The 25,836-nt window shown below is 37.4% G+C and overlaps 1 protein-coding gene across 2 annotated transcripts in view; it reads left to right on the forward strand.

The window, feature by feature from the left end:
- LOC139144313 (WD repeat and HMG-box DNA-binding protein 1-like) overlaps positions 1-25,836 on the forward strand; it is a 100,279-nt gene that overhangs the window by 68,274 nt on the left and 6,169 nt on the right. Inside the window, exons 18-22 of one of the 2 annotated variants that reach the window (XM_070715010.1) lie at positions 121-353; positions 4,086-4,240; positions 12,005-12,175; positions 12,278-12,407; positions 22,145-22,280. In XM_070715010.1, coding sequence (XP_070571111.1) covers positions 121-353; positions 4,086-4,240; positions 12,005-12,175; positions 12,278-12,407; positions 22,145-22,280 — 825 coding nt within the window. Of the gene's footprint in view, positions 1-120; positions 354-4,078; positions 4,241-12,004; positions 12,176-12,277; positions 12,408-22,144; positions 22,281-25,836 lie in introns of both variants that reach the window. The other variant, XM_070715009.1, reaches the window with a different exon arrangement.

Here is a 25,836-nt window from a genome sequence, read left to right on the forward strand (position 1 = left end):
TAATATCACCATAACCATACCTTTGTACACATAATTTCAACACCGACTGTCTTATTTTTACGTAGGAAGGCTATGTTATTATTTTTTATCACGTGTAAACTTGTTTTATTTGTGTTTCAGATTTCCTGCAAAACTGACCGTGACTTCAGAGGGGGTGAAGTTGCAGAGATGATGTCTTCAGAACATAGCATTAGTCTGGCTATTAAGTATGCAAGCAGAATGAAAAAGCTCTCACTAGCACAATATCTTAGTCAGCTTGCAAAACAAAAGGCAGAAGAGGAAAGTGCTGCTGCCATGGCAACAGAGAATGTTGTAGATGATTACTACATTTACAGCAACAGTTCAAATGCTGTGTAAGTTAGTTAATAGTAAATTACTCCGGTCATTAAATATAACATATTCTCCATGAGAATTATTCACTGTAAGGCGCCGTATAATAAATTCTTTGTTTGCCATCTGCGTGCAGGTAGGTTTTTGGAAGAAATCCGAAAAACAAACACAGATCGTCTGCTCGAAAGTACTGCGCGTTGTGCCCTTCTTCTGTCCACACTGAAATGTCGCAAAAAAACGCGAATTTCGTATGATCGTTTCAATACAAATTAGACAAATTAGCTATTGTAAAGGGGTACATCACCGCTGTACGTAAAGTGTACATGTGCACCTCCTGTTTTAGCGGACTGCAGCAGTGTACCGTAAGATCGATCGACCGTTTCACAAGTTGATTTCTCCCTCAAAGCTTTCAAGTTGGCGGAAGTGCATGAAATTGTTTTGGTCTCCATATAAGACAGATCGAAAACAATTCTTGACTGGTTTCAGTCGTTTGGCTTCGAATAAGGACCAGAACTGAATTTCCATCGGCTTTTCTGTGATCCGCGATCGAACACGATATTGGATCTGCACCGGGGCAAGCAGTTACCGCCGGTGAAATGTTCGTTGTTGAATGCTCCAAATAGTTCGTACGCAGTTGAAGGTGCTCTCCCTTACTTTGGACGTTTTTCAGCTACAAAACGATTGGGTCATTTTATAAGTCTAGATTAGAATTCAGTTTGCAAAAATAGCAATTGCCATTTGGCATTGGCTGTCTTGACAAGTGGAATATTTGGCAATTTCAGTTGAACAATAGTGCTGATCACTGTGACTGCACGTCATTTTTCTTTCATTAATATGCAAAAATAAATATTTGTCCGCATTTCCACAAGAACTATGAAAATAAAACTTGCTAGTGTTATAATGCATGCAAAAAGTCGCACTAATTCGTATTAATTTATGGCTCATACCACAAGTTGCAACAACAACCGCACATGCAACAAGAAAATTTGTCCAAATTTCAGACAGTGGTGTCCAATGTCATGCGTGTAGCTATGTTTAATAACAAACCTGACATCGAGATCAGCACTATTGGAAATCCGCTAAAAAAGTAGTCGGTACATACTTAAATTAATAAACACAGAATATAGCCTTTAAAGTTAAAGCTGAGGGAGCATTTAAGTCAACAGAACAGTGCTCAGAACTAGTATTATTTGACAATTAAAAAGGAGTTGTACTCAAAGCTGTTATGATTTGTTCAGCTACCCACTCCTCTTACTTCTGTAGACAGTAGTTTCACCTTTTACCAAGATGTTTAGCATTTGTTTTCTGAGGGACAACTCCATACTTTGTTACTGTCAGTAATTTTTGCAGTTTAATATTTTGAATTTTCAGGTTTTGAAAGAACACCTTTTTGTTCTACCCCAACATTTTGAAATTCATAGTGTACAGGTTGTCAAAACAAATATTACTATTCGTGTTTTCTCGCATCATCTCATTACATTATCTTGCCCTGCTTTTATTCATGGGCTCGCCTTAGCTTGCTGAGAGGTACTGATATTCTTCAATCGACTACCCGAGATGTTCAGAGTTCGTTGGTACTGCATAGAATTTATTTCTCGCTAGACAAGCTTGACAGGTGCTGTCGCCCGAGATACACTTCTCCATTTCTCTAAATTCCCTGGACTACTCGTTGGTCGTTCTGTCCTACTGCCCTGTCAGTTGTAATTTCTCTCTTGTCCTTTATATTCCCTTTTCCGTATTATTTTAGAATAGACTTTTAAACATTATCTTTAAGGATTGGCTTTGATCATACGTCCAATCATAAACATCAATACAAGTCTCGATCTTAAAATTAATACAATAAATATACAGGTGTCACTGTACACTGAGACACGTTGCAAAATTGAACCCATTACGTAAAATTCTCATGTTCCTTCATTAAGTGTTGACTACCCTCATCATTCTTTATATAATTCAAATATATATTCTTGTTTTCTTCAAAACTTCGTAAACATCCTCATAATACGTAATTTGCATAATATGCTTTGTATTCATAATTGAGATCTTGTTATTTTAATTAATAATTTTAATGGTGCGTATGACCACCTAGTGCATAAACTTGCCAGAGACAAACTGTCTTCATCACCCAACCAGTTGATTACTATTACTCTGTACATGTGGCACATTATGTACTGGTATAGTGTTTATTGCCATTGTTTATTATGGAAATTTTGTTAAGACTCACAGTCACCTAACTCTAAGTATGCTTGTTGTACAAGTGCAACCTGTGTTTCCAAGCATTGCATTCAACGTACTTAATGAAGAGCACAAGAAACAGTGACTGCATTGTAACTGTAACAGATGGGTTTTCATGCTGGTGACCCATTAACCGATGGGAAAGTTAATTGATCTATGTTGTGTTTTTATTTTCTGTGTTTGTTTTTTAGTCCCCACGGACACCGTCCAGGGGGACTTATAGGTTTGGTCATGTCCGTGTGTCCGTCCGTCCGTTCACGTAGATATCTCAGAAGTGCCTGGAGTGATTTCATTCAAACTTGGTACAAGGATTACTTCATATGTCATACATATGCATGTTGATTTGTTTTGTGATACGATTCAATATGACTGCCATGCAGCCATTTTGTTACGATTTTTTCATGTACGGAGCCATAACTCAGGCACATCTCAACCGATTTTATTCAAAGTTGGTACAAAGTTGGTACGGACATTGACTTATGTCATATATATGCATGTTGGATTTTTAGACGGTAAGATCAAATATGGCTGCGTGATGGCCATTTTGTCACGATTTTTTCATGTACAGAGCCATAAATCAGACATATTTCCACCTGTATCATTCAAAGTTGGTACAAGGACATTGACCTGTGTCATACATATGCACATCAATTTGTTTCACGGCATGTGGCAATATCATGTCAATTACTGAATTTTTCGTAATAAGGCTGAAACGTCAAGAAATACTGCATCAAATTTCATGAAACTTGGTACAGATGTTAAGCTCACATTGCTTTAGCAGTGGAAAAGACAATTATCAGTGTCATGTTAATTAATTTGAAATTGCATATGTAATGAACTTTCCTAATTAGAGTGATATATCCGCAAATACTGCATCAAATTTGATGAAACTTGGTACAGATGTTGATCTCATAGTGTTGTAAACACAACTCAATGACACCTAGCAGTATCATTTAAATTAATTGCTAGTTTGCATTTACATAATGAATTTTTGTTTTTAGGGTGAATGTCCAGAAGCAAACTTTATGAAATATGGTACCAGTGAAAATCTGTCAGTGTTAGGATAGAATGCAAAAATATTTGGCAATTTCCTGTCGATTAATTACTAATTGACTCATTTAATGACCTTTTGTAATTAGGATGGCGCCCTGCATTGGTTTTATCTTTTCACCACCATGGAACTCATTCTTGGCTATAGAGCCCCATCTGTATAACAGTATTTTTATCACAGACCTAATTAATGAAGAGGACTCTTTCCTCTCCGAGGACTTGTAATTAAAGTACCCATTAACAAGCGGGACTGTGTCATCAACGATGACTTGTTTTGCTGGCTGGCTGGTAGGTTTTTTTAAAAATCCAAGGACAGCAAACAAAGAATTTTCTTTACAATGCCTAACTGTGATGACATGAAATGTTTTTATAATATTAATATACTGGCTTGCTTTTGATAATGAAAATGACAGCATGACAGCGAAGTTTCAATGCCATTGTTTCATGCAAAGTATCTGATTCATTTACAGCCATACCGAAACAGAGTGGTCTACACAAAAAAATTTTCATAGTCAGACAATGAAAGGTGATGACAGTGATGATAATGGTGAAGATATGGAAGATGATGGTAGCTGTAGCAACCAAAACTTCGTAAAGAAATCACCAATACTGAAACCCAGGAAAGGTAAATTTATTGTTACTTGGCAGTTTCACTGTCACCTTCAGCTGTTTGTTAACTTACCAACTGTTCAAATGCTACCGTACTCGTCCGAGTATAAGCCCCCGGTTCGGCAACACTAAACAGCGGTAAAACTAGGGGAGGGGCTTATACTCGAGCAACCCCATGTTATCTGGCATGGACGCTTAATTTATGCTAATTTTATGCACGATTTTTTTCAATACCACTCGATCTTTCTATCTCTTTCAAAATCGACTTACACATCCAAAGAAATTGATTGTACAATCTCTGAATACAGAAGTGACATTTTGGTGTAATTTCAGTGTCGAAAAAAAACCCAAACTTGAAACAAAGACGTCATCACAGTCCCTCTATCCACCGGTCTGGAAACGCCTATTGTAAAAGGTGTCAATCACCTAGACCGCACAGCCGAACCGCGATACGAGGGCCAGTCACGTGATAATGCGTAGCTTGGGTTTGTCCTGCATGCCACAGTCCCCGATTGTGTGTACGCTTTTCTCTAATTTTCGCTGTTTTTGGCTCTATTAAGTGTTGTCTGCGTCTATCTACGACACGAAGACAGAAATTATCATATCCTGAAACCGGTGTGTGTTTTTCGTGATCCTTATCCCATCGTAAATGATGATAGTGTGCGATAATTTCTGGGGTTGACCGCTGCGAGTGTGTTGACGTACGTAGCACAAGCAACGGCTGGAATCACACCGGAAAATTTGTGGTCCCCCTTCTCTTGCAATGCTAGTAGTCAGTGTCTCCAAATATGATCTAAATATGTTTTCTGTGTAATATTCTGTGAAATCATGCCTGTTAACTGAACAGAATAGGAAAGACAACTGCAGAAATGCATGTAGATTTTAGTTGTGTCGTCGCACATTTTCCCATGCAGCGTCAATATGGCGAACTCTCGATACGTACGCTCGCTCAGGCACGGCAGGAAACACACCGGAAAATTTGTCGTCCATTTCTCTTTCAATGCTAGTAGTCAGTGCCTCCAAATATGATCTAAATATGTTTTCTGTGTAATATTCTGTGAAATTATGTCTGTTAACTGAGCAGAATAGGAACGACAACAGCAGAAATGCACGTAAATTTTTTTCGCATATATATTTTCCCATGTAGCGTCAATATGGCCACAGTCCCTCTATCCACTAGAGGGACTGTGATATGGCGAACTCTCGATACGTACGCTCGCGCTCAGGCACAGTAAATACCTTTTACAAAATGCTATCATGTCAACACAATAACAAGTTTGGTAATGAACTACTCAGCTGTCGATGTTAATATTCAGCTGATTTTGCCTGTCTTCTTGATTTCGGGCAATAGTCCATGACACTTGCGAACAGTGCATGGCCATTTTGTTTTTCGATCGTGATCATAATGCAACCATAATGTGTGGTCCCTTTCAAGCTTTATCTAGAGGGGCAACGTTACCCATTTAATGAAAAAATAAATTGTTTAGTGTTTCTAAAGTGAACAAGTTGTAATGTTTTGTGATATTCTGAAAATAACAACCCACAAACGTCATGTTTTTGAACGATCACATTGCGGCTGTCATAGGATCGTGGGGTAGCGACATCGATATAGCGGCCAGTTGAACATTGTCAGTGTCCTTTGTTTAAGGTGTGAATCGTGTGTTGGTTCATATCACGGAGTGTCACAAAGAAACCAGCCACGTTTCCAGACCGGTGGATAGAGGGACTGTGACGTCATGTATGCTGCTGATCAACAGTAATGACATGTGATTGTGAACAGGCATGCATTGCCCACACGGAAAGGCAACTCAATATTCCAATATCAAACTGTCTACATCTTGTGAAAACAACAACATAGCAGTGAAAATTGTAATAGTCACCAGGAAAAGTCTTCACAAATGAAAGGATAATTGCTTCAAACAAAAGAAGCTGCATGTTTCAAGCATGAAAACATCGTGGCCGTGAATGAAAATAAACAATGGCGGACGTGAGTGAGACTATTCTATTTAGGCGACGGGGGTGAGTAGGGTCAAAGAATCAAGATAGTACTGGAAAAACGTGTCATTTTCCTTACGATATTGTCAAGGGAACTCCAGTTTCCCATTGTTTTAACATCTTTTAATGGTTTCTTTATTATCTAAAATTAATTTTACCAAGTTAAATGACCAAATATACTCTCCTAACCTTTCTGTATTTGAGTTACACTAGGGTAGGGGCTTATACACGGATGTAATGCATTTTCTAAAATCCTCTAAAATCAGTAGGGGGGCTTATACACGAGCAGGGGCTTATACTCGGACGAGTACGGTAATTCTTAAATTGTGAGTTTTGCCATATGTACATAAATTAAATTGTCCATTTTGCCATATGTACATGGTGAGAAATTTTTTTTTTTCATCTGTATGTGTGTCAAATCAAAAACTTCAGAAGTGCAGCACATACTGTCTTTAGTATTTGGTGTGTAGGGACATCACAGGTTGGAGATGTGAACTCGTTCAAATGTACAGCTTTGTGTCAAAAATATGCAAATGAGGTAATAAAAAAGGGGCAAAATCAGTGGGCAGAATGGGTTGATATTTTGTTCATGATTTAGTACTTTGCATTAACTGCATGGAAATTTACTCAATTTATTAGTATATGTACCATTTCCTATTTTTAGCTCACATTTGGTATATGTATCTATACCAAAAAGAGCTAATATGGTAAGTCAACGGCTTCTGTATGTGTGTGTTAGGTATGGATGTATGTACAGTCAAATCTGTCTATAGTGGCCAGTCAAGGGACTTTGCTAAAGTAGCCTTTATAGAAAGGTCAGATAATTTATTCGTAATCAACAATGTATAAATGTAATTGGCTTGTCGGCTTGTTATCAAGCTGTTTGGCAGGGGACAGATTTACAAGCTATAATGCTCTAACACACATTTCAGACCCACACACTTCATACAATACATATACACAGTAAAAATAACAAGAAGAAATGTAATGTGTTTATTAATTTTTATTAATATCACAGGCAATAAAGTAATTTTACAGTTTGGCAACAGAAGGAATTGACCTAAAATGTAAATGTCCTAATAGTATATGTAAAGGCAGAAAAAAATTAGTGCTGCTAACCACAGAGATTCAGTCCTTACTTCCTCACAAAGAAGTCACAGAGCTTAGTCTGCCTAGAAGTCTGGATTTTCTTGCTTCTCTCCTGGTTGATGATTTCATGTAAGCTCAGTAGCTGATCAAGCATATCTTCATGGCCCACAGTTAGTGCAAACTGTTTCAGGTCTATAATGGCTGCTGCTGCTGTGGATAAATTGGTGATGGCTGACTAGTGATCTTCATGGTTCTCTTTGTCACTTTCTTCACCGCTGTCTTCTTCTCCCGTTTGCAGTGACAACAACTCTGTCGCTGGCCTGTCCCAATCGCAAGAACTGTTGCTTGTTGCTAGATTACAATCGATGTCAATCAAATCCTGCAGTGAACAACCAACAGATTCCAATTCACAATCACCATCCCCATCATTATCACCATCACAAGTGACTTCCCGAGCTGCCATATCACAGGTTGAAAACCCAGCCTTTCCGAAGCACTTCATCACCGTGGTGTCCTTCACATCTTGCCATGATCAATGAACCCAGTAGATTGCTTCTAACACATTGGTTTTCTTCACTGCATCAGGACCTGTCTTGGACTTGTCTTCCTCCATCAGAGCAATGATGTGTTGCAGCTGCCTCTTCCGGTACTTTAGCTTCAGTGTCTGGATGATGCCCTGGTTCATAGGTTGTAGCTTAGATGTGGTGTTTGGAGGAAAGAAGATGAGTGTCACGTTGCGAGGGATGATGTGTGGATGACATGTCGCATTATCCAGGAACAACAGTGCTTTCCGCTTCTGCCGACCAAGCTTTCTGTCAAAAGATAGGAGCCAGTTCTCAAACACATCTGATATCATCCAAGCTTTCTTGTTGGCATAGTAGTCCACTGGTAATGTTGATGGATTGATGTTTTTAAAGCAGTGTGGGTTTTGTGACATGCCAATGATGATGGGCTTCTCCTTCTCACCAGCCATATTAGCACACAGCATCAGAGTCAAGTGTTCCTTTGATTTCTTGCCACTGCTGCAGTCATCTCCCTTGACATGTAGATGCCCTGTGTCCATTCTCTGACAACATTGTCACAAACGTCACCACTCTCCCAACTCATCTTCCCAAAAACGATGTTATTACACTTGCAAAAAGACTCTAACCAACCATTTGAAGCCTTAAACTTGGTGTTTTGTAGATCACTGGCAAACTTCCAAGCTTTCTCCTGAAGCATGGGACCACTCACTGGAAGGCGGCGTGACATCTTTGAACCATTCCCAACACAGCTCATTAATATGTCTTCATTTCCTGGATAAGAAAAATGAAACAAAATCAAAGTCAGTGATTTGATACATCACAAAACTGTGTTAATATCCTATTTCAGAAAAGCTTGATAAGATTTTGCTTTGTGTACAATAAAAACACCATCCTCATATGAAACGGTATGCAGAATAAAACAGGAGGAGACACCACACTAAGTTTGCGCTTTTTTGGAGGAAAAACATTTAAAAGTTGAAACAAACATACAGACCTCCCTTAAAGTTATCTTCAAAATAAAGTTAAGCCTTAGGGAGGAAGTAAAAACTTACAACGCTGAACTCAAAATAAGCAGCTTGGTTAAAACATTCACATGAATGTGTACACATTAACGTACCTGTTTTCCTTATTTTCCTCTTTCTTTCACTTGAAACATTGCTCTCATATTCTTCCATCACTTCTGCCTTCCTCTTCACAATACCGTTGATCTGCTTCTTTCCGACACCCATGATCTCGGCGATTGCTCTGGAACCTTTCCCCTTCTCATGAAGTTGGATGACTTTCACCCTGTCATCCAGCGTCAATGCCTTGCGTGATGAAGTCTTGTTAGAAGCCATGCTGCGCGTAATTTTCGTTGCGATGTTAGCTTGATGGTAGCTATAATTGATCTGGTGGTGTTTGAATATTCGACCCATCATATACAGCGTTGGAAATTGTCACAAATGTCAATCCCATCCAAAAAACTTTTGACAGTAACCGACCGACTTCTCTGACTCGGAGCCGACAATGCTTACTGCTGAGCGTCACTGCAATGTGTGAAACACAGAACACAGTTGCTGCTGTTGTTGGCACCCGGCTTCAGTATTCATTGTTTCACTGACAAAGAAAGATGCAACCTGGTAGTCGCTTCTTGCTTTCGAAAAGTACGTTTGATCTTTCCAAAACATGACTGAAAATACTTTTACTTCTGTAATATCCTACACTGAACACTTCTGGAGATCACGACACTCACATTCGGCTGCCATATTTGATTTTTACCGTTTGATGAGAAATGTTGTTGAAGAGGGCGCTGTACCCTGTTTAACCAATTGTGAGCGTGATCGCCAACAACATTTCAATAAACAACAATGGCTGCCGTGGATAAGCTGGCCTGTATATGGTGAGATCGCACCCAGTGTTTGAGCGAAAATAGTGTTTTAATTTTGCTTTGTAGGGATAAAAAAATGCTAATTACATGTTCGATGCTTCAAGCGGGTAGCACATTAAAACGTTATTAAAACCTTTGTGGAAGTGGTGGTTGTCTGTTGTGATCGTAGGTGTCAATCAGAGTTTCGGCGTTGTTCATCAAAACATAATCGCAGTAACTCCTTGATCGAAGAATGATTAAACTTGAATGATTTATATCGGTATTTCTTACAAAAGCTGGTGAAAACTATTGTGTCTGTAAACTTTTTAGTCAGTGGGAGCATTGATGGGGACCATCGTTTAGTACTGCTGGGGTTGGTTTCCCCACACCTCTTTTGTTATTTCGTTTTTCGGTATTTAGCACCTATTGAGTATTGCCCAAGCACCTCACCACCACACATGACATGCATACAATACAATGTAAATATCCTGCAACGACTCAAAATTTCAGTACGATCTTCACGCATTTACATGGCATTTTGGTTGACAGTCAAGATATTTCTGGCAGTAATACACAATGTCAACTGACCAAAAATACACAAAAGGGTGGCCACTGGCCGCTTTAGAGAGGTGGCTCGCCGCTGCTCTATCCAGGTACAATTACATTGTAAATATGTCGGGACTGCAATGGAGCGGCCGTTATAGACAGATGGCCGTTAAGACAGGTTTGACTGTATGTCCATCCACATCAAAAACTCAAAAATTGCAGCACCTCTCCTGTAAGCATTTGGTGAACAGGTGCAACCAGGGGTGGAGATGTGAATTTGTTCGAAAACCGATATACTAGGTTGCATGGTATTGCGTAAGGGGCCATGGATAATTAAAAATGTGTGCAGGCATACGGTAAACGAAACTAAGTGCGTTTGTCCTCAACCCCTCCCTGAAACAAAAGTCAATGCTGGTGTAATGCTGGTGCCGTACTGGCCTGGTACACGCCAAACAATGGAGCGATATTTTGCAATACAGAAAAACATGTAGCGAGATGTTGCGATAGGAAAACTTGTAGTGCGATTTTTGGGCACAGTAATCAAAGTACAGCCAAACCCTCTCCCCCTAAACACAGAAGTTGCGCTTACCATGCCTGTGTTTTAATTATCCCCGGTCCCTAAGTGTATGTGATCAACAGTTGCCAACACATCAAATTTTTTCAAATGCACTGGACTATGAATACCAGAACCTCAAGGTCCGTAAAAGCTATTAAATATTGTGTACATGTATACACTCACTTTGGCTTGCCACGTGTAACAAAATGTGAGCACAGTGTTGTTGACGCTATTTTTAGCTCATATTTGGTTATACCAATGTGAGATTATCGTATAAGCTGTAGTCGGTGGCGTCTGTATGTATGTGTGTACCGGTATGTATGCGAAAATGGTAAAAAATCAGTAACTCAAGAACCGCTGTTGATTGCTTTGAAAATTAGTATGCAAGTACCTTAGGTAGGCCTTGTACAGTTTTGTATATATCGTGAAGATATCTTGAATTTTGTATTTTTACTGAATTTTTTTATTATTTTCCTCATTTTAAGTGGAATCTGTGTTTTATCACAGATGTGTTTTGTGATTACACCTAGCTATCTGCCTTCCTAAAATCATCATCGTCGTCCCCTTAGCCAATCGGCTCTTCTACCCATGACTGTTATCAATCCTCCTTCCCAGCCAATCAGCCACGTTTGCACACGACACTACATAATCAAGCCTTTGTCTCATCGCTCCAACTCATTCATTCATTCATTCATTCATTCAGCCGCTGGGTTCTGTGAAACCGCCAGCCCAGTTTCTCTCAAACTTGGATTGGATGTTTGCATGGGTGTTACCCTTCTAATTTGTTGAAATTATAACAAAACTGAAAAAATTACTGTTTTGTGGCAATTTTTGTCATTGACGTTATTTTTACATGTTAGTTTAGTCTTTGATAGTGCAACCATATATCACAGTAGGGGGATCAAATATTGTCAACATGAATTTCATGCAATACAATATTCCAATAGGACACCTTCACTTTGGTATGGTAGATTTTGTCTCTACTTTTGATGTACCAAGCTGCATAGTGTTGTTGTATATGATGTGTGTGTCTGTTGCAACAGTTGCCAACCATCATGTATTTCGATAGATGATGCATCAAAATGTGTTCAAGTGCACTTGACATTATGAATATTACAAGCTAAGGCCCAAAGATGCTATTTAATATCATACATGCACTCCCTCCGGCATGGAACATGTAACCACATGTGAGCAAAGTGTAAGATACTATTTTTATGTTATTAGTTTCAGCAACAAGATCTCAAACTTCCGATCGGCGTTTGAAAAATCCATTTAAAATATCAGAGAAATCAGAGACTGTGCCGTCTTCTGATGCTGGTGGTGTAAAACCAAAAGGATCTAACATCTTTGATGAAATGAAAAAGAAAATGCCAAATAAAGCTACAAATAAAACTGGTATGTATCATCTTAATAGTGTAATGAAAGTTAATGTAGTTGTATTGAAACTTGCACTCTTGATATGACTTAATTGTTTTGTAATTTGTCCATCTGATACAGTAAAAATAACAGACACTATAAGCTGCAAGACTAGATTGAAGAAATCACAACCTGCTCTGTTTCAATCAAAAAGCAAAACAACAGGTGACAAGAAAGAACATCAAGAATCAAGTGAAGCTCCTTCAAAGAAGTAAGTCTCTTCACAGACTTTAGCAATTTGAAAGTCCTCAATTGATCAATATTTTACATAGCTGAACGTTCTCTCTATCAATACCAAGGAAATAAGATCTCAAGTACAGCAAAAAAACCCCAAGTACTGAGCAGTTCACCGAAGTGTTCAATGCGTGAAAAGATAAGCATCCCCGTCAGCGCGTCTGACTGCAACTTTTTATGAGCTGTAAGGCAACTTTTCACATGAAAAGTTTAACGCGCCAAACTCATTTTTGGTCAAAAATCGTAAAAAATATTTTCTTTTCTAAGCCCCTGTACAGACAGCTTTTATATTTGGTGTACAGATGTCCAGGGATGACAATAGTGAGATATGTGGAAATCGTCCTGAAATATACAAATTTGTATTTTTAAGACAATTTTGTCATTTTTGGTCAAGAAAACTTGCTCTCAAAATTGTCTGATAGCTTTGTAATTTGGTACAAAAGTCCCGAGGGATGTTATTAGATAAATTTTCTGCTCAAAGTGTTAGGAAACCCCCCAATTTTTATATTTTAGGTAATTTTCTCAGTTTGTGACCTTAAATGACCTACACCAACCAAGGATATGTTGTGAGAGTTTTGAAGGCTGTGAACATAATTTTGTCATATTTAATATCAATTTGTAGTAAAATTTGATCCATAAAGCAAAGCTGATGTAAATTTTTTCATTGCGAACCAATTTTTGCAACTTTTACATGTAAGACATACAAGAACTGGTGAGAAATTTGGATCCAGGATAATTCCAGATGTCGTAATCCCCCCACAGTGGAAGGCATTTCACTATCTGTAACTGATTTAAGTGCTGTTTACATGACATATCACACTAAGGCTTTCGAAGACCTTTGTTGCCAAACCAAAAATGTGATTGACAGCATTGACTGTACTTTGTGTGGGTTGATATATGTCAGAGAGATGTCAGAGAGACTGGAGAAAAACTATCTAAGAGGAAGTGTGGCCATAGGTCAGGTATAAATAATAACTTGCCGACATGCCTATACACTCATTTTAACGGTTCTCGACATTCCATACATTCCATACTAAACATGAAAGTCCGAATATCAGAAAAAATCTATCATCCTTCCGATAGACTGATGAATCGAATAGAACTTTTATATGGACGCTTAAGTCTGAAATAAAGATATAATAATAATAAATAGTTCTAAAATAAGCAGGAGCTACCGCAAGCAACGTGAACACTATTGAATCACTGAACTTGGTACAGCTATGCCCTATGGATGTAACGATAACATTCAAGGGTTGGGTAATTTATCCAGCCCTGGGCGGAGTCGTGTAAATGTGGTGGGTTTCACCGTAGCCATGGGCATAGACATGGTAATACTAGCAGTCCACCCAAGTTCAGTGATCTATTGTATATACTTAATCAGCCATTCAGGAGTTCATAAAAATAAGAACTACTTTGTTTGCATGCTCCTTGCAGAAATTGAGATTGCTACTGTCAAGAGTTAAAATGATGAATATCAACCAAAATAGCCCTGATTAGCATTCAGTCCAAATTATTATTGATATTAGCAATTACCTCTGTTTAAGCCAGTAAGAACAGAACTCTTGAACACTGACAAGCGTTTATTAGTCCCCACGGACACCGTCCGGGGGGACTTATAGGTTTGGTCATGTGCGTGCATCCGTGCGTGCGTCCGTTCACGCAGATATCTCAGACATGCCCAGGTCAATTTCTTTCAAACTTTGCACAAGGATAGTACCCTACCCCATACAGATGCACGTCGATTTGTTTCAAAATGCGATCAAATTTGGCCGTGTTAGAGGACTTTTTAGTTTTCACCTCCATAGACTCCCATGTATAAGGCAGTCTCCATAGACTCCCATGTATAAGGCAGTCCATAGACTCCCATGTATAAGGCAGTCCATAGACTCCCATGTAAAGGCCAAGAAAAATAAAAATTTAGTTTCTCATCGTATTCATATTGCAAAAAGAATGCAGTGACACAGTTGTTAATCCCCACGGATGAAGTCCAGGGGGCTTACAGATTGGGTCATGTCCATCCGTGAGTCCATCCGTTCACGAAGATATCTCAGATATTTTGACAAAATGTCAAGTGACCTTGGTGACCTTTGACCTCAAATATACATATTTGTCCATAACTCAGTAACCAAAAGTGCTACACCCTTCATATATGGTATGATGGGACAGCCCTATGACGCCACATGTTGTACCTCATTAATTATGCGCATATCTAATTTTGAGCGAGCCAATAGAGCTAGAGGTCTGATTTTTGGTATATAGGGATAACTTAGCGATACTATTTTTTTTTCAAAATGTTACGTAACCTCGGTGACCTTTGACCTCAAATATACATATTTGTCCATAACTCAGTAACCACAAGTGCTACATCCTTCATGTATGGTATGATGGGACAGCTTATGACGCCACATATTGTACCTCATTAATTATGTGCAAATCTAATTTTGAGCGAGCCAATAGAGCTAGAGGTCTGATTTTTGGTATATAGGGATAACTTAGCAATACTTTTTTTTTTTCAAAATGTCACGTAACCTCGGTGACCTTTGACCTCAAATATACATATTTGTCCATAACTCAGTAACCACAAGTGCTACACCCTTCATGTATGGTATGATGGGACACTTTATGAGGCCACATATTGTACTTCGTTAATTATGTGCATATCTAATTTTGAGCGAGCCAATAGACCTAGAGGTCTGATTTTTGGTATATAGGGATAACTTAGCAATACAAATTTTTTGACAAAATGTCACATGACCTTTGACCTCAAATATACATATTTGTCCATAACTCAGTAACCACAAGTGGTACACCCTTCATATATGGAATGATGGGAGACCTTATGATGCTTCATACTGTACCTCATTAATTATGCGTATATCTAATTCTGAGCAAACCCACAGAGCTGGATGTCTGATTTTTGCTATATGGGGATAACTATAGGATAGAAATTTTTTGACCAAATGTCATGTGACCTCAATGACCTTTGACCTGAAATATACATTTATGTCGATAAATACGTACCCACAAGTGCTATGTCCTTTATATTTAGTAGGGTGGGAGACCTCATTAGAACACATGCTTTACCTCATTTATTATGCACACATCTAATTCTGGGCAAGGGAATAGAGCTAGAGGTCTGATTTTTGGCATATAGGGATTAATTAGCAATACAATTTTTTTCAAAATGTCACGTGACCTTATGACCTTTGACCTTGATTATACATATATATGCATAACTCAGTAACCACGAGTTCTATACCCTCCAATTCTGCTAGGATATTAGACCTTAAGATGTCACATCTTGTACCTCATTATTATGCGCATATGTATTTCTTGGCTGGCCAATACAGCTAGAGGTCTGATCTTCTTTCCCCGATTTAGAACCATAACTTAGACATGCCTCATGTGTTTAAAATTGGGAACAACGACATAGACCTATAGATCTCAACATATACACTCCAGTGATACTTCTCAATGACCTCATTTCCCTGCCCCACCATGACTAATACTCCTATTACAAGTGGGGACTATGTCATTGTCAATGACTTGTTTTTTCATATACCATTTGCAAACAAAGGAATTGACCATATAAACATCAGCAATATTTTGCATGATAAGAAAGTTGTGGAAAAAATACCTCCATATTTTAAATTTCAAGAACCACCTATAGTTTCATACACAAAAAACATTGTAGGAAACTTTTTTAACTCTAACAGTGTCTTGAAAACTTTCAACTTTCCTGCAATTAACAGCAGAACTTGCAATTGCTTTTCATCCCCCTTTTACTATAAACCACATCATTTAATAATTGGTGACCCGACCATCATTACCAACAGCACACTTCGGTAACTCTTTCAATATGGCCCAAAATATCGAGAGCCACAAGATAATAAGTGGAAATTTAATTTCAGCATTATCATGGGTGCTGCCAAAAAATATGCAAGACAGTGGGCTGCAGTTGAGGAAGTTGATGTTTGGATGACAATAGTCAGATATGTGGAAATTGTCCTGAAATATTCAAATTTGTATTTTTAAGACAATTTTGTCATATTTGGTCAAGAAAACTTGTTCTCAAAATTACTTGTCTGATAGCTTTGTAATTTGGTACAAAAGTCCCAAGGGATGTTATTAGATAAATTTACTGCTCAAAGTGTTGGGAAACCCCCAAATAGTTATATTTTAGGTAATTTTCTTTTGTGACCTTAAATTTTTATTTTTATTTTATTTTTTTATTTATTTATTTATTTGAATCAGGCTCTAGGCCCATAGAAAAATACCATAAAATAAAGAAAAATAACAGATACACACAAACAATCATCTATACAGAAGAAAAAACAACTTCAGTATAAAATAGTTCTCCAGTGCCTGCACTGGAGTGAGTCAATATATGTACAAGCATAAATAGTCTTAATATAAGAATTCTGAGATCTCTTAATTCTGTTCATAAAGTTAAAAATGTTTTTACGTAGTAACTCGCCAAAAGACAATACATCATAGACAACAAACATGGTACTAATACTACAACGTCTTGACAGATTAAAAAGTCGTCTGAAACAATTATTATACGCCACTCGAATTTTCGTCAGAGAGCGCTTTGTAAAGGTGGACCAAAGCTGGCAGCAGTATAAATTTGAGCAAAATGATTTAAATAATCTGGTTTCACCTGTATAGAACAGTAAGCAAACTTCCTGAAAAGAAAGTTACCACGAATATATAATAGCCGCATTTGTCTTTTAATGTCATCGTCATCGTTGAAAGAGCTAATTATAAAGACACCCAAATACTTGTACGAGTGGACAAAAGAAAGCTTCATACCACTAAGACAAATTTCAGGCATATTGATAAGTTTAAAACTATTGGGCATTACAATCATACATACAGTTTTCTTTTGATTATAAATGATATCATGTTCAGCACCGTAAACCTCACAAATACGAATAAGTTTTTGCAGGCCCTTGCTTGTCGGGCAAAAGATAACTAAATCATCAGCGTAACAAATATGATTAAGTCTTCTACCACCAAAAAGACAGCCAACATTACAACTGGATAAACTATAGCTAAGTTCATCAATGTAAACATTGAAGAAAAGTGGCGAGAGAATGCCCCCTTGACGAACACCGTTTAAAACATTAAATGCAGTAGATAATGTAGATCCCCACCTAATGCACACTTGTTGAAATCTATACCAAAAAACAATCAGTCGTACGAATATTTCAGGAACTCCTCTCGATAAAAGCTTCTGAAAAGTGTCCAATGATTGACACGGTCGAACGCCTTAGAGGCATCCATAAAACATAAAAACATGGGAGTTTTATGTGTCTTATAAAACTGAATAACTTCCTTTAAGAGATAAATACATTGATCTGTAGAGTGTTTAGCCTTAAAACCAAACTGGTTATCTGATGTATATAAATATGACTCGATATAAGTTAACAAGACATTTTCAAAAATCTTAGAAAATACAGATGACAACGCAATGGGTCGATAATTGCCCTTGTCAGCTATATCACCGGCCTTATCTTTGATAATAGGCACCAAAACAGTAGAAATCATACTAGAAGGTAAATAACCATGTAACAGACAAGCATTGAAGATAATAGTCAGAAGTACAGCAAGTCTATGACTAGAATACAGTATATGTTCAGATGAAATACCATCAGGACCGCAAGCTTTACTCTTTTCCAACTTACTGACAGCATTCCTAATATCATTAACAGAAAACATTTTATGGGAGTCATTAAGCTGAATATTCGACAAATGTTCTTCAACAAATGACTTATTACTCTCTGTCTTAACAGAAGAGTACAAATCTTTAAAATGGCTATACCACATGTTAGCTATGTCTTTATGTCCCGTAGCTCCCCCGACTGTATTGGCAAGAGGCACCCGACTAGACGCTTGTTGTTCTACATGTTTCCAGAATTGAATGTCGTTCTTATTGATTAAATCTGAAGCAAGAGCATCTGCTCTAGTTGTACGCTCATTGTTTTTACACCAACGCAGAGCATATTTAAAATGGGCTCTGGTAGTCTGCATCCTGCGAAATATATGACCTTGCTTAGGCTTTGAAAAGCTCATCCAGAGTTTAAAAGCAAATCTAGCTTCATCATGGGCAGTCTTAACAAATTCATTCCATCCAGGAATATTAAAATTTCTCTTTGTTTTCGAATGAGGAATATTCATCTCAGCTGCCTGAGAGAGACTCTGTACAACATTGCTATACAGCAAATCAATATCATTATGATGGTTGGTATTGTTACAATTAACATCAGTACAATGTAAAAGATGGGAAGGTATGACAAGTTCGTTAAGCAAATCATCACAATTTAAGCGATATGCTTCAATATGGTGTTCGTTGGCAAGATGCCATTTACAGCAACTTACATGATTGTCAGAATCAAGATCAAAATGCGGGAGGCTACCAGTATTGATGGAAATACACAGAGGAAAATGGTCCGAAGTATGAAAATCATGAAGAATGGAAATATTAGAAATGGCATTGTGACCCTGAAAAGTTGATAAACAGTGATCAAGCCAGGATGTGGTGGCATGCGAATCACTGAAATAAGTGAAATGGTCTCCAACATCTAAAAGCTTAACATCTGAAAGTACATAATTATGATCAGTACAAAAAGACTTGAGTTCATTACCAAAAGAGCTGTTTTTGTTAACACAAGCATTCCAGTCTCCCACAATATATGCACATGGGGTATTACATTCAGTAACTATGGAATGCACAAGTCCAAGATGACTTAAAAAGCATTCATAGTTTTCATTATTACTTCTATCATCACATGGCATGTATACATTAAGAATAATTAATTTTTGATCATTGCATTCAAACAGCACACCCATAATCCTATCAGTTTCATTATCAAATTTCAAAATTTTAATAGCATTTCCAAAATCCTTTCTCCACAAGATACCAAGGCCGCCATGGGGGCGTCCAATAAGAATTTCTTTATCAACAGGCATGGCTGAAATACCATCAGCATAAAAAGAGTCATTAATATTCCTAAGAAAACTGAGTTCATCGGCAGCTAACCAAGTCTCTTGAAGTAAAACAATATCATTAGAATTACATAATAAATTGATTTCGTTAACAGACGTTTTCACATTTTTACAATTAAAACTTGCAATATTAAGGCCTCCGATCATGACTGTAGTAAGAAAACGTAATCGAGCACAGACAAAAAGACACTAGACGTTACTCAATCAAAATAACGTCGAGCCAACACATGTTGAGGCCAGAGGGAAGGCACTAACAATTTACTTACATGATTATCATCCACAAGAATTCTAAAAGATTTATAGGAGTCATGTCTTGAGCTAAATGACCTACACCAACCAAGGATTTGTTGTGAGACAGTTTCAAAGGCTGTGAACATAATTTTGCCATGTTTAATATCAATTTGTAGTAAAATTTGATCCAGAAAACAAAGCTGAGGTAAATTTTTTCATTGCAAACCAATTTTTGCAACTTTTACATGTAAGACACACAAGAACTGATGAGAAAGTTGGATCCAGGATAATTCTAGATGTCATAATCCCCCCCCCCCCCCACAGTGGAAGGAATTTCACTATCTGTAACTGATTTTAGTGCTGTTTACATTTGAATGATAGCACTCATAGCATTAATTAAAACATCCCCAAAGTTGTAAATATACTGCCAGCTGGTCTTATGTTAACATGGTCAACCAAGGGGTGGAACATTTGATATTCAGGAGGGGGTAGGGGATAGAAGATTGATGAGGTAGCATTCCTTTTTAAAAGATCCCTTTTATATTTTTTCCCACTTTTTCCCCCTCTCCAACCTTTTCTTTTTATCAAGCTTCTCTAGCTAATTTTTTGTTGACATTTGCTTATGTATGTTGTAGGATCTGCTTGTCCCATTGCTATAGAAGTTGGTATGCATGCTCCTAAAGATGACCTCCAGTACCAAAGTTGCAGACCTTACTTGCTTTTTTCATTCTTGTTTTTCTGGTTGATCTTTGGTACCCATACTGGTATGTACCAATTCTGATAAAATGTGAGCGACACCGTATAATTGCGGTATTTTTTATTTTGCATTGCACAAATATCAACTTGCGTTCAGCTATTAATAATTCTAGCTTTCTTTGGCTTTGTTTTTTGTCGCTTTTTGATTTTTATTTTTCTCTAAATACTCTCCATACGTGGCGCTATACTGTCACGCTGGTTTTTACCCGAGTGCTCATGGGTTGAATGAGATTAACAGTGGCGGCAGATACGAACGCTTCCCTCGCATAGAGAGAGAAAAGTAGGCTTTGCGTAAGTTTACAAGCACGACTGGGCACATCGAGTACCTAGGAGAGGTGGGTGTGCTCGAAAATGAAGATCACTGCAAAATTTGGATTCAAAATCGGCTGTTTCAGTGGAGAAACTGCCCGCCGTATTTCTGAGGAGCCACCAGCGGTTTTTTCTATGTCAGTCTGCAGGGCTGTGGTGGGAGGCCGTTTAACGCCGGTAACACACAGCCCTGCCATGCAGAGATAGGCATTCATAGTGAACTGTCTAACACTGCACCGGCATGCGTTGGCTGCACGTAAAAGCAACTCAACTTTCCAAGATCAAACGGTCAGTATCTTGTGAAAACAGCGACATAGCAATGAAAATTGTTTTAGTCAGTGGTAACTCTTAACAGATTAAGCGTTAATTGCTTTTAATAAAATGAAAATACATGTGGCCTCGGTTTTCAAGTTCAACGGCCTAGGTCCGATGTCTCCTCTCGTCTGATATACATTTCCGTGCGTTGTCGCCCCCCGTATGTATCTGTTGCGTTTTTACCGTACATGTAGGCATTTGTAATCTGTGTACTGTAATTCCCTGGACTGCCTTGCTTTTAGTTGTATTCTGTTGTTGTATCAGCTAGCCTTCACTATAGGTACGTGCTTGCATATTAAACTCCCAAACACTCTTTCATTCTGGTCCAATCTTTGTCACACATCTCTTTTCCTCCGCTGCTCTGGTCTCTGGAACTTCGCTGTTGCTTGCAAATGCTTTCTAGTTATATTAGTCCCCCAGACGAAGTCCAGGGGACTTATGATTTGGGCTCCTTCCGTCTGTCCATCCGTCAATCCATGCAGATATCTCCAACATGCCTGAGCCAATTCCTTTAAAATTTGATACAAGGATAATACACCATAGCCTACATATGCACACCCATTGTTTAGGGTGTGGCAGGCATAATTAGCGCTAATTTGCATAATTAGTGATTTTTGAAAAAGCTGTGTTTCTTAAGAGACTCTACCAAGTTTGATGAAACTTTGTACAGATGTTGGTCACACAAAGCTCTAATAGCTCACAACGACATTTGTCAGTATAGTGTCTATTAATTGCTAATTTGCAAGTTTTATAGCTACCGGTAGCACCAGAACTATTCATACATTTATAAGTTTGTGTACTGAAAATAGCCTTTCTGCTATCTTAAACCAAAAATAATGCAAAAAAATCTACAAAAAGCCGTGTGTTTACCCTAGAGATAGTTACTTTGTAAGAAGATCCAGTGACGTACAAAGAAGGATTTCTTCTCACCAAACTGTCTTGTCCTTGCATGGTTTTTGGTGTTTCAGACAGTAATGTAAGAATATCTGTGTAGTCTTTAGCATTCATGCTCTTTTCATTAGAATATGTACTTTTCATCTTCCAGTTTTTTTTCTCTCAATTTTGATGTTAACGTGTTCATTGCATTGCCAGGCCAGTATCAACATTTCAGTTTTGGTTACAACAGAACAAAGGAAAGCTAGCCAAGGAATATCCAGACATGGAAGAAATAAAACTGATGAAACTTGCTACACAAATGTGGAGGTCACTTTCAGCGGAGGTAAAACAGGTAAGTTTCTGTAAAAGCTGTAACTTTTAACAACGACCAAAGATTATCTGTAGGGTAGTATGTGCCTTGAAAGTGAAAGACTTTAACTTTTGCTCAAACTTTCCGAAATAAAAATTTCAACCATTCTCTTACCAAATCAACAATAAAAATTTAGGATCACCGTGCAAAGTTTGGAACTAGTGAAACAAATTACTCAACATTTTACAATGTTTTAAATTCAATATGGCTGCCATCCCTGTGTTAACTCTATAGGGTAAAAATAAAATTTTGGATTTTCGAAAAAACTGATATGGTGAAAGTTTTTCTTTCTCCAAGAGCTTTAAAATGTGCCTCTACAAGTGGTAGATCAGAAAGCATTGTAGATATCTGAATCCGAAACTGAATACCTGTCCCTGAGATGCGTTCTACCATAACACACAGTGTACGCTGTTAAGTGTATACTTCAGTGAGCCTCCTGACATGCAAACGTCTTTCCATCTTTAAGCACATGTGCAGGTCGCTGTGAACAATTTCTCATGGACGGGACATCTACAAATGCCTGGCGATTGAATTGATAAAAATACCAATCAATCAAACAATCTTTTATTTCAATGCAAGGCCTTAGCCCATCGCACATTCTTTTCAAAGAAAAATACAATAATAGGGAGGTCTGTGACAATTACAAAAAAAAGAGAAAAAAGATACAAATAGTTATGTACATTCAAAGTATCCAAACTTAACCAAGGAGATGCTAGCTCCTTGGTAAACGTGGTAGCTCTTCAAGTTTTTTCAATGCGTTTAGCAAATATAGAGAAAACAGAGAAATTACATGTTCATTTTGTGACGAAAGAATATTTATAAAAGCTGTTTTCACTTGGATTCACTCTAGAATATAGAGGAATGTAAGTTACCCTGATATCCTCATAAAATGGACAAACAAATATAAAAAAAAATTCATCTTCTATATGCTGAACATTTCTGACAGTTTTGCAGTACATACAGACTCTTTCATGATGTTGAATTTTATAATGACGCCCTAACTCGATATTAAATTTATGTGTTGAACAGCGAAAATCAGCTAAAACTTTCTTTTTTCTATAACTTAAGTAGTTTAAATAATTTTCGGGTTCGAGTAATGATTTAAAAGTACAGTATACCTCAAGTCTAGGGGAATTATTTAAACCATAGTGCCATTCTTGTCTAAAGCAATCCTGAATTCTTTGTGTAAAATGAAACAGAAAAACTCCTGGGTCACCTATTTGTTGTTCAAGCCATACAATGCCAAAACCATAACTAAAAAGTAAATTTTTAACAGAAGTTGCCCAGGTAGTTCTACCTGCATCGTCTAATTTTTTCAGCATTAAATAACATACTTTTGGATATCTATCCTCTTCCATTACAAGAAGTTTTAACCAATAAGAGACGCATCTTTTAAAATAAAAACAACATAAAGGTAGCCTGCCACATTCACCAAGTAAAGCTTCTGAATTTAAACTGCTGTTCACTCTAATTAAAAATCTACAAAATGTTAACTGAATTCATTCAATGATTTCTGAATATTCAAATCCCCATATTTCACTCCCATAACATATGGTAGGAACAACAACAGCGTCAAATAATTTGAAAGCTTTTTCCACTGTGCTGACATCCCTCCTAGTTTTCTAATTGCTATTTTTAATGAAAAAAGGGCTTTAGAGCCCTTCGAAACCAGGTTTAGTTTTGCTGGCGACCATGACAATCTAGATGAAAAAAGGTACTTGTAATAACTTAGTTTCAACTCTTTCGCCACTGAAAAATCATTTTTCATACCTTCTAAGGTAACCTCCATTTCTAAATACAACAACTTTTTGATTTTTTGAGATTTACGTCCATTTCCCAATCTTCAAAAAATTTTTCCAGGTGATTCAGTTTTCGTTGCAGTGCTATCGGTAAGTCAGCTACATCAGCTACATCATCAGCATACATTAACAAGCTGATTGATAGAAAATTCTCATTTACATAAATACCAGCTGATTGTGTGCCATACATGTATCGTGACAGCTCATTAATAAATAACGAAAATAAAAAAGGGCTTAACATGCAACCTTGCCTGGTGCCAACTGTACAATTAAAATACTCAGTTAACCCATCTTTACACCGTGCAAACCATATGAAATTAATCTGTGCGATAAATACTCATGATTTACTCTATCGAAAGCTTTAGAAAAATCAATAAAGACTATATATAAACGACCACCTTTGACGGATAAATATTTTTGAACAAGGGATTGTAAAGAAAAATGTTATCTATGGTAGAGTAACCTTTACGGAAACCCGCTTAAGCTTCTACAATAATTTGATTTTCGTTTACCCATTTGACAAGCCTTTAATTCAGGATCTTTGTAAAAAATTTACTGCAAACTGAAAGTAGCGAAAATACCTCTGTAGTTGTTCACATCAAGAAGTGAACCTTTTTTATGTAACGGAAAAATAATACCTTTACATAATACCTGTGGATATTGTCCAACGTCAAAGATAACATTAAAAAGTTTACACAATAATGGCGACACAATGTCAATGGAATATTTAAAAAATTCGGAAACAAAATCGTCAGCGCCGGGGGCTTTCTTATGAGCTCTTGATGACGTCATGGACTTCATCAACAGATATTGATTGTTTCATTGACCAATACAGGTTGATTTTCTGTACATAGTAAACAATGGTTGTCATGATCACTCAACTCTGCTCTCACTCTATTTCTGAGATCACTATCATTTGGTGTAATATTTCGCACATTTAACAGATTCTTTAAGTAATCAAACCATTCTGTTGGACAAATTTCAGCTTGTAGACTTCCCCCAGCACTACCGCGCAACTTTTAATGACAGCCCAAAATTGTTTGGGGTCATTACAAAGATTTATCATCTTTTGTTTCTGATCTTCTTGATAATTTGACAACTTTTCTCTCCAGAGATATTTGAATTTACTTCTGGCTCTTTTGTAATTCTCAAAATCCTTAGCTTTGTATGAAAGGCAAAAATTACGTAACAATTTGAATTTCTCTTGTCTCTTTTCACTGCATTCCTCATCCCACCAGGGTTTTGACATTCCACTCTTGGAACCTCCAGCTTTAGTTTTCTTGAATTCACTGGCCCTGGAAATAATGGTGTTGAAAACACGCAAGCTTCATCAACATTACACTGATGAATTTGATCATTAAAGTCTGTTAGTAAAGTGGTTGTACCATCGTCTTGTAACTTTCCCAAGAAGAGATCAATCTGATTGCCATTCCATACATATTTGTAGTAAGGTGTAACAACTGACTTTTTAAGTGGTGTGTTACTGGATACATTAACACCTTCAGGAAAGTGAAATTCACAGTGAATGGGAAAATGATCAGAAAAATCAAAAGACCCAACATTAAAATTTTGAATATATTCAAACATATTGCTGTTGGCAATCATGTGGTCCACAACACGACATCCTTTGTTGGTAACACATGTAAATTTGCTCTCATTATCCCCTCCAAAGCGACCATTCAAAATATGTAAATTATAGGTACAGCAACATTCCAATAAACTTCTACCAAAGTTGTTGA

The sequence above is a fragment of the Ptychodera flava genome, chromosome 11 (assembly GCF_041260155.1).
Source record: "Ptychodera flava strain L36383 chromosome 11, AS_Pfla_20210202, whole genome shotgun sequence".
Classification (NCBI taxonomy): domain Eukaryota; kingdom Metazoa; phylum Hemichordata; class Enteropneusta; family Ptychoderidae; genus Ptychodera; species Ptychodera flava.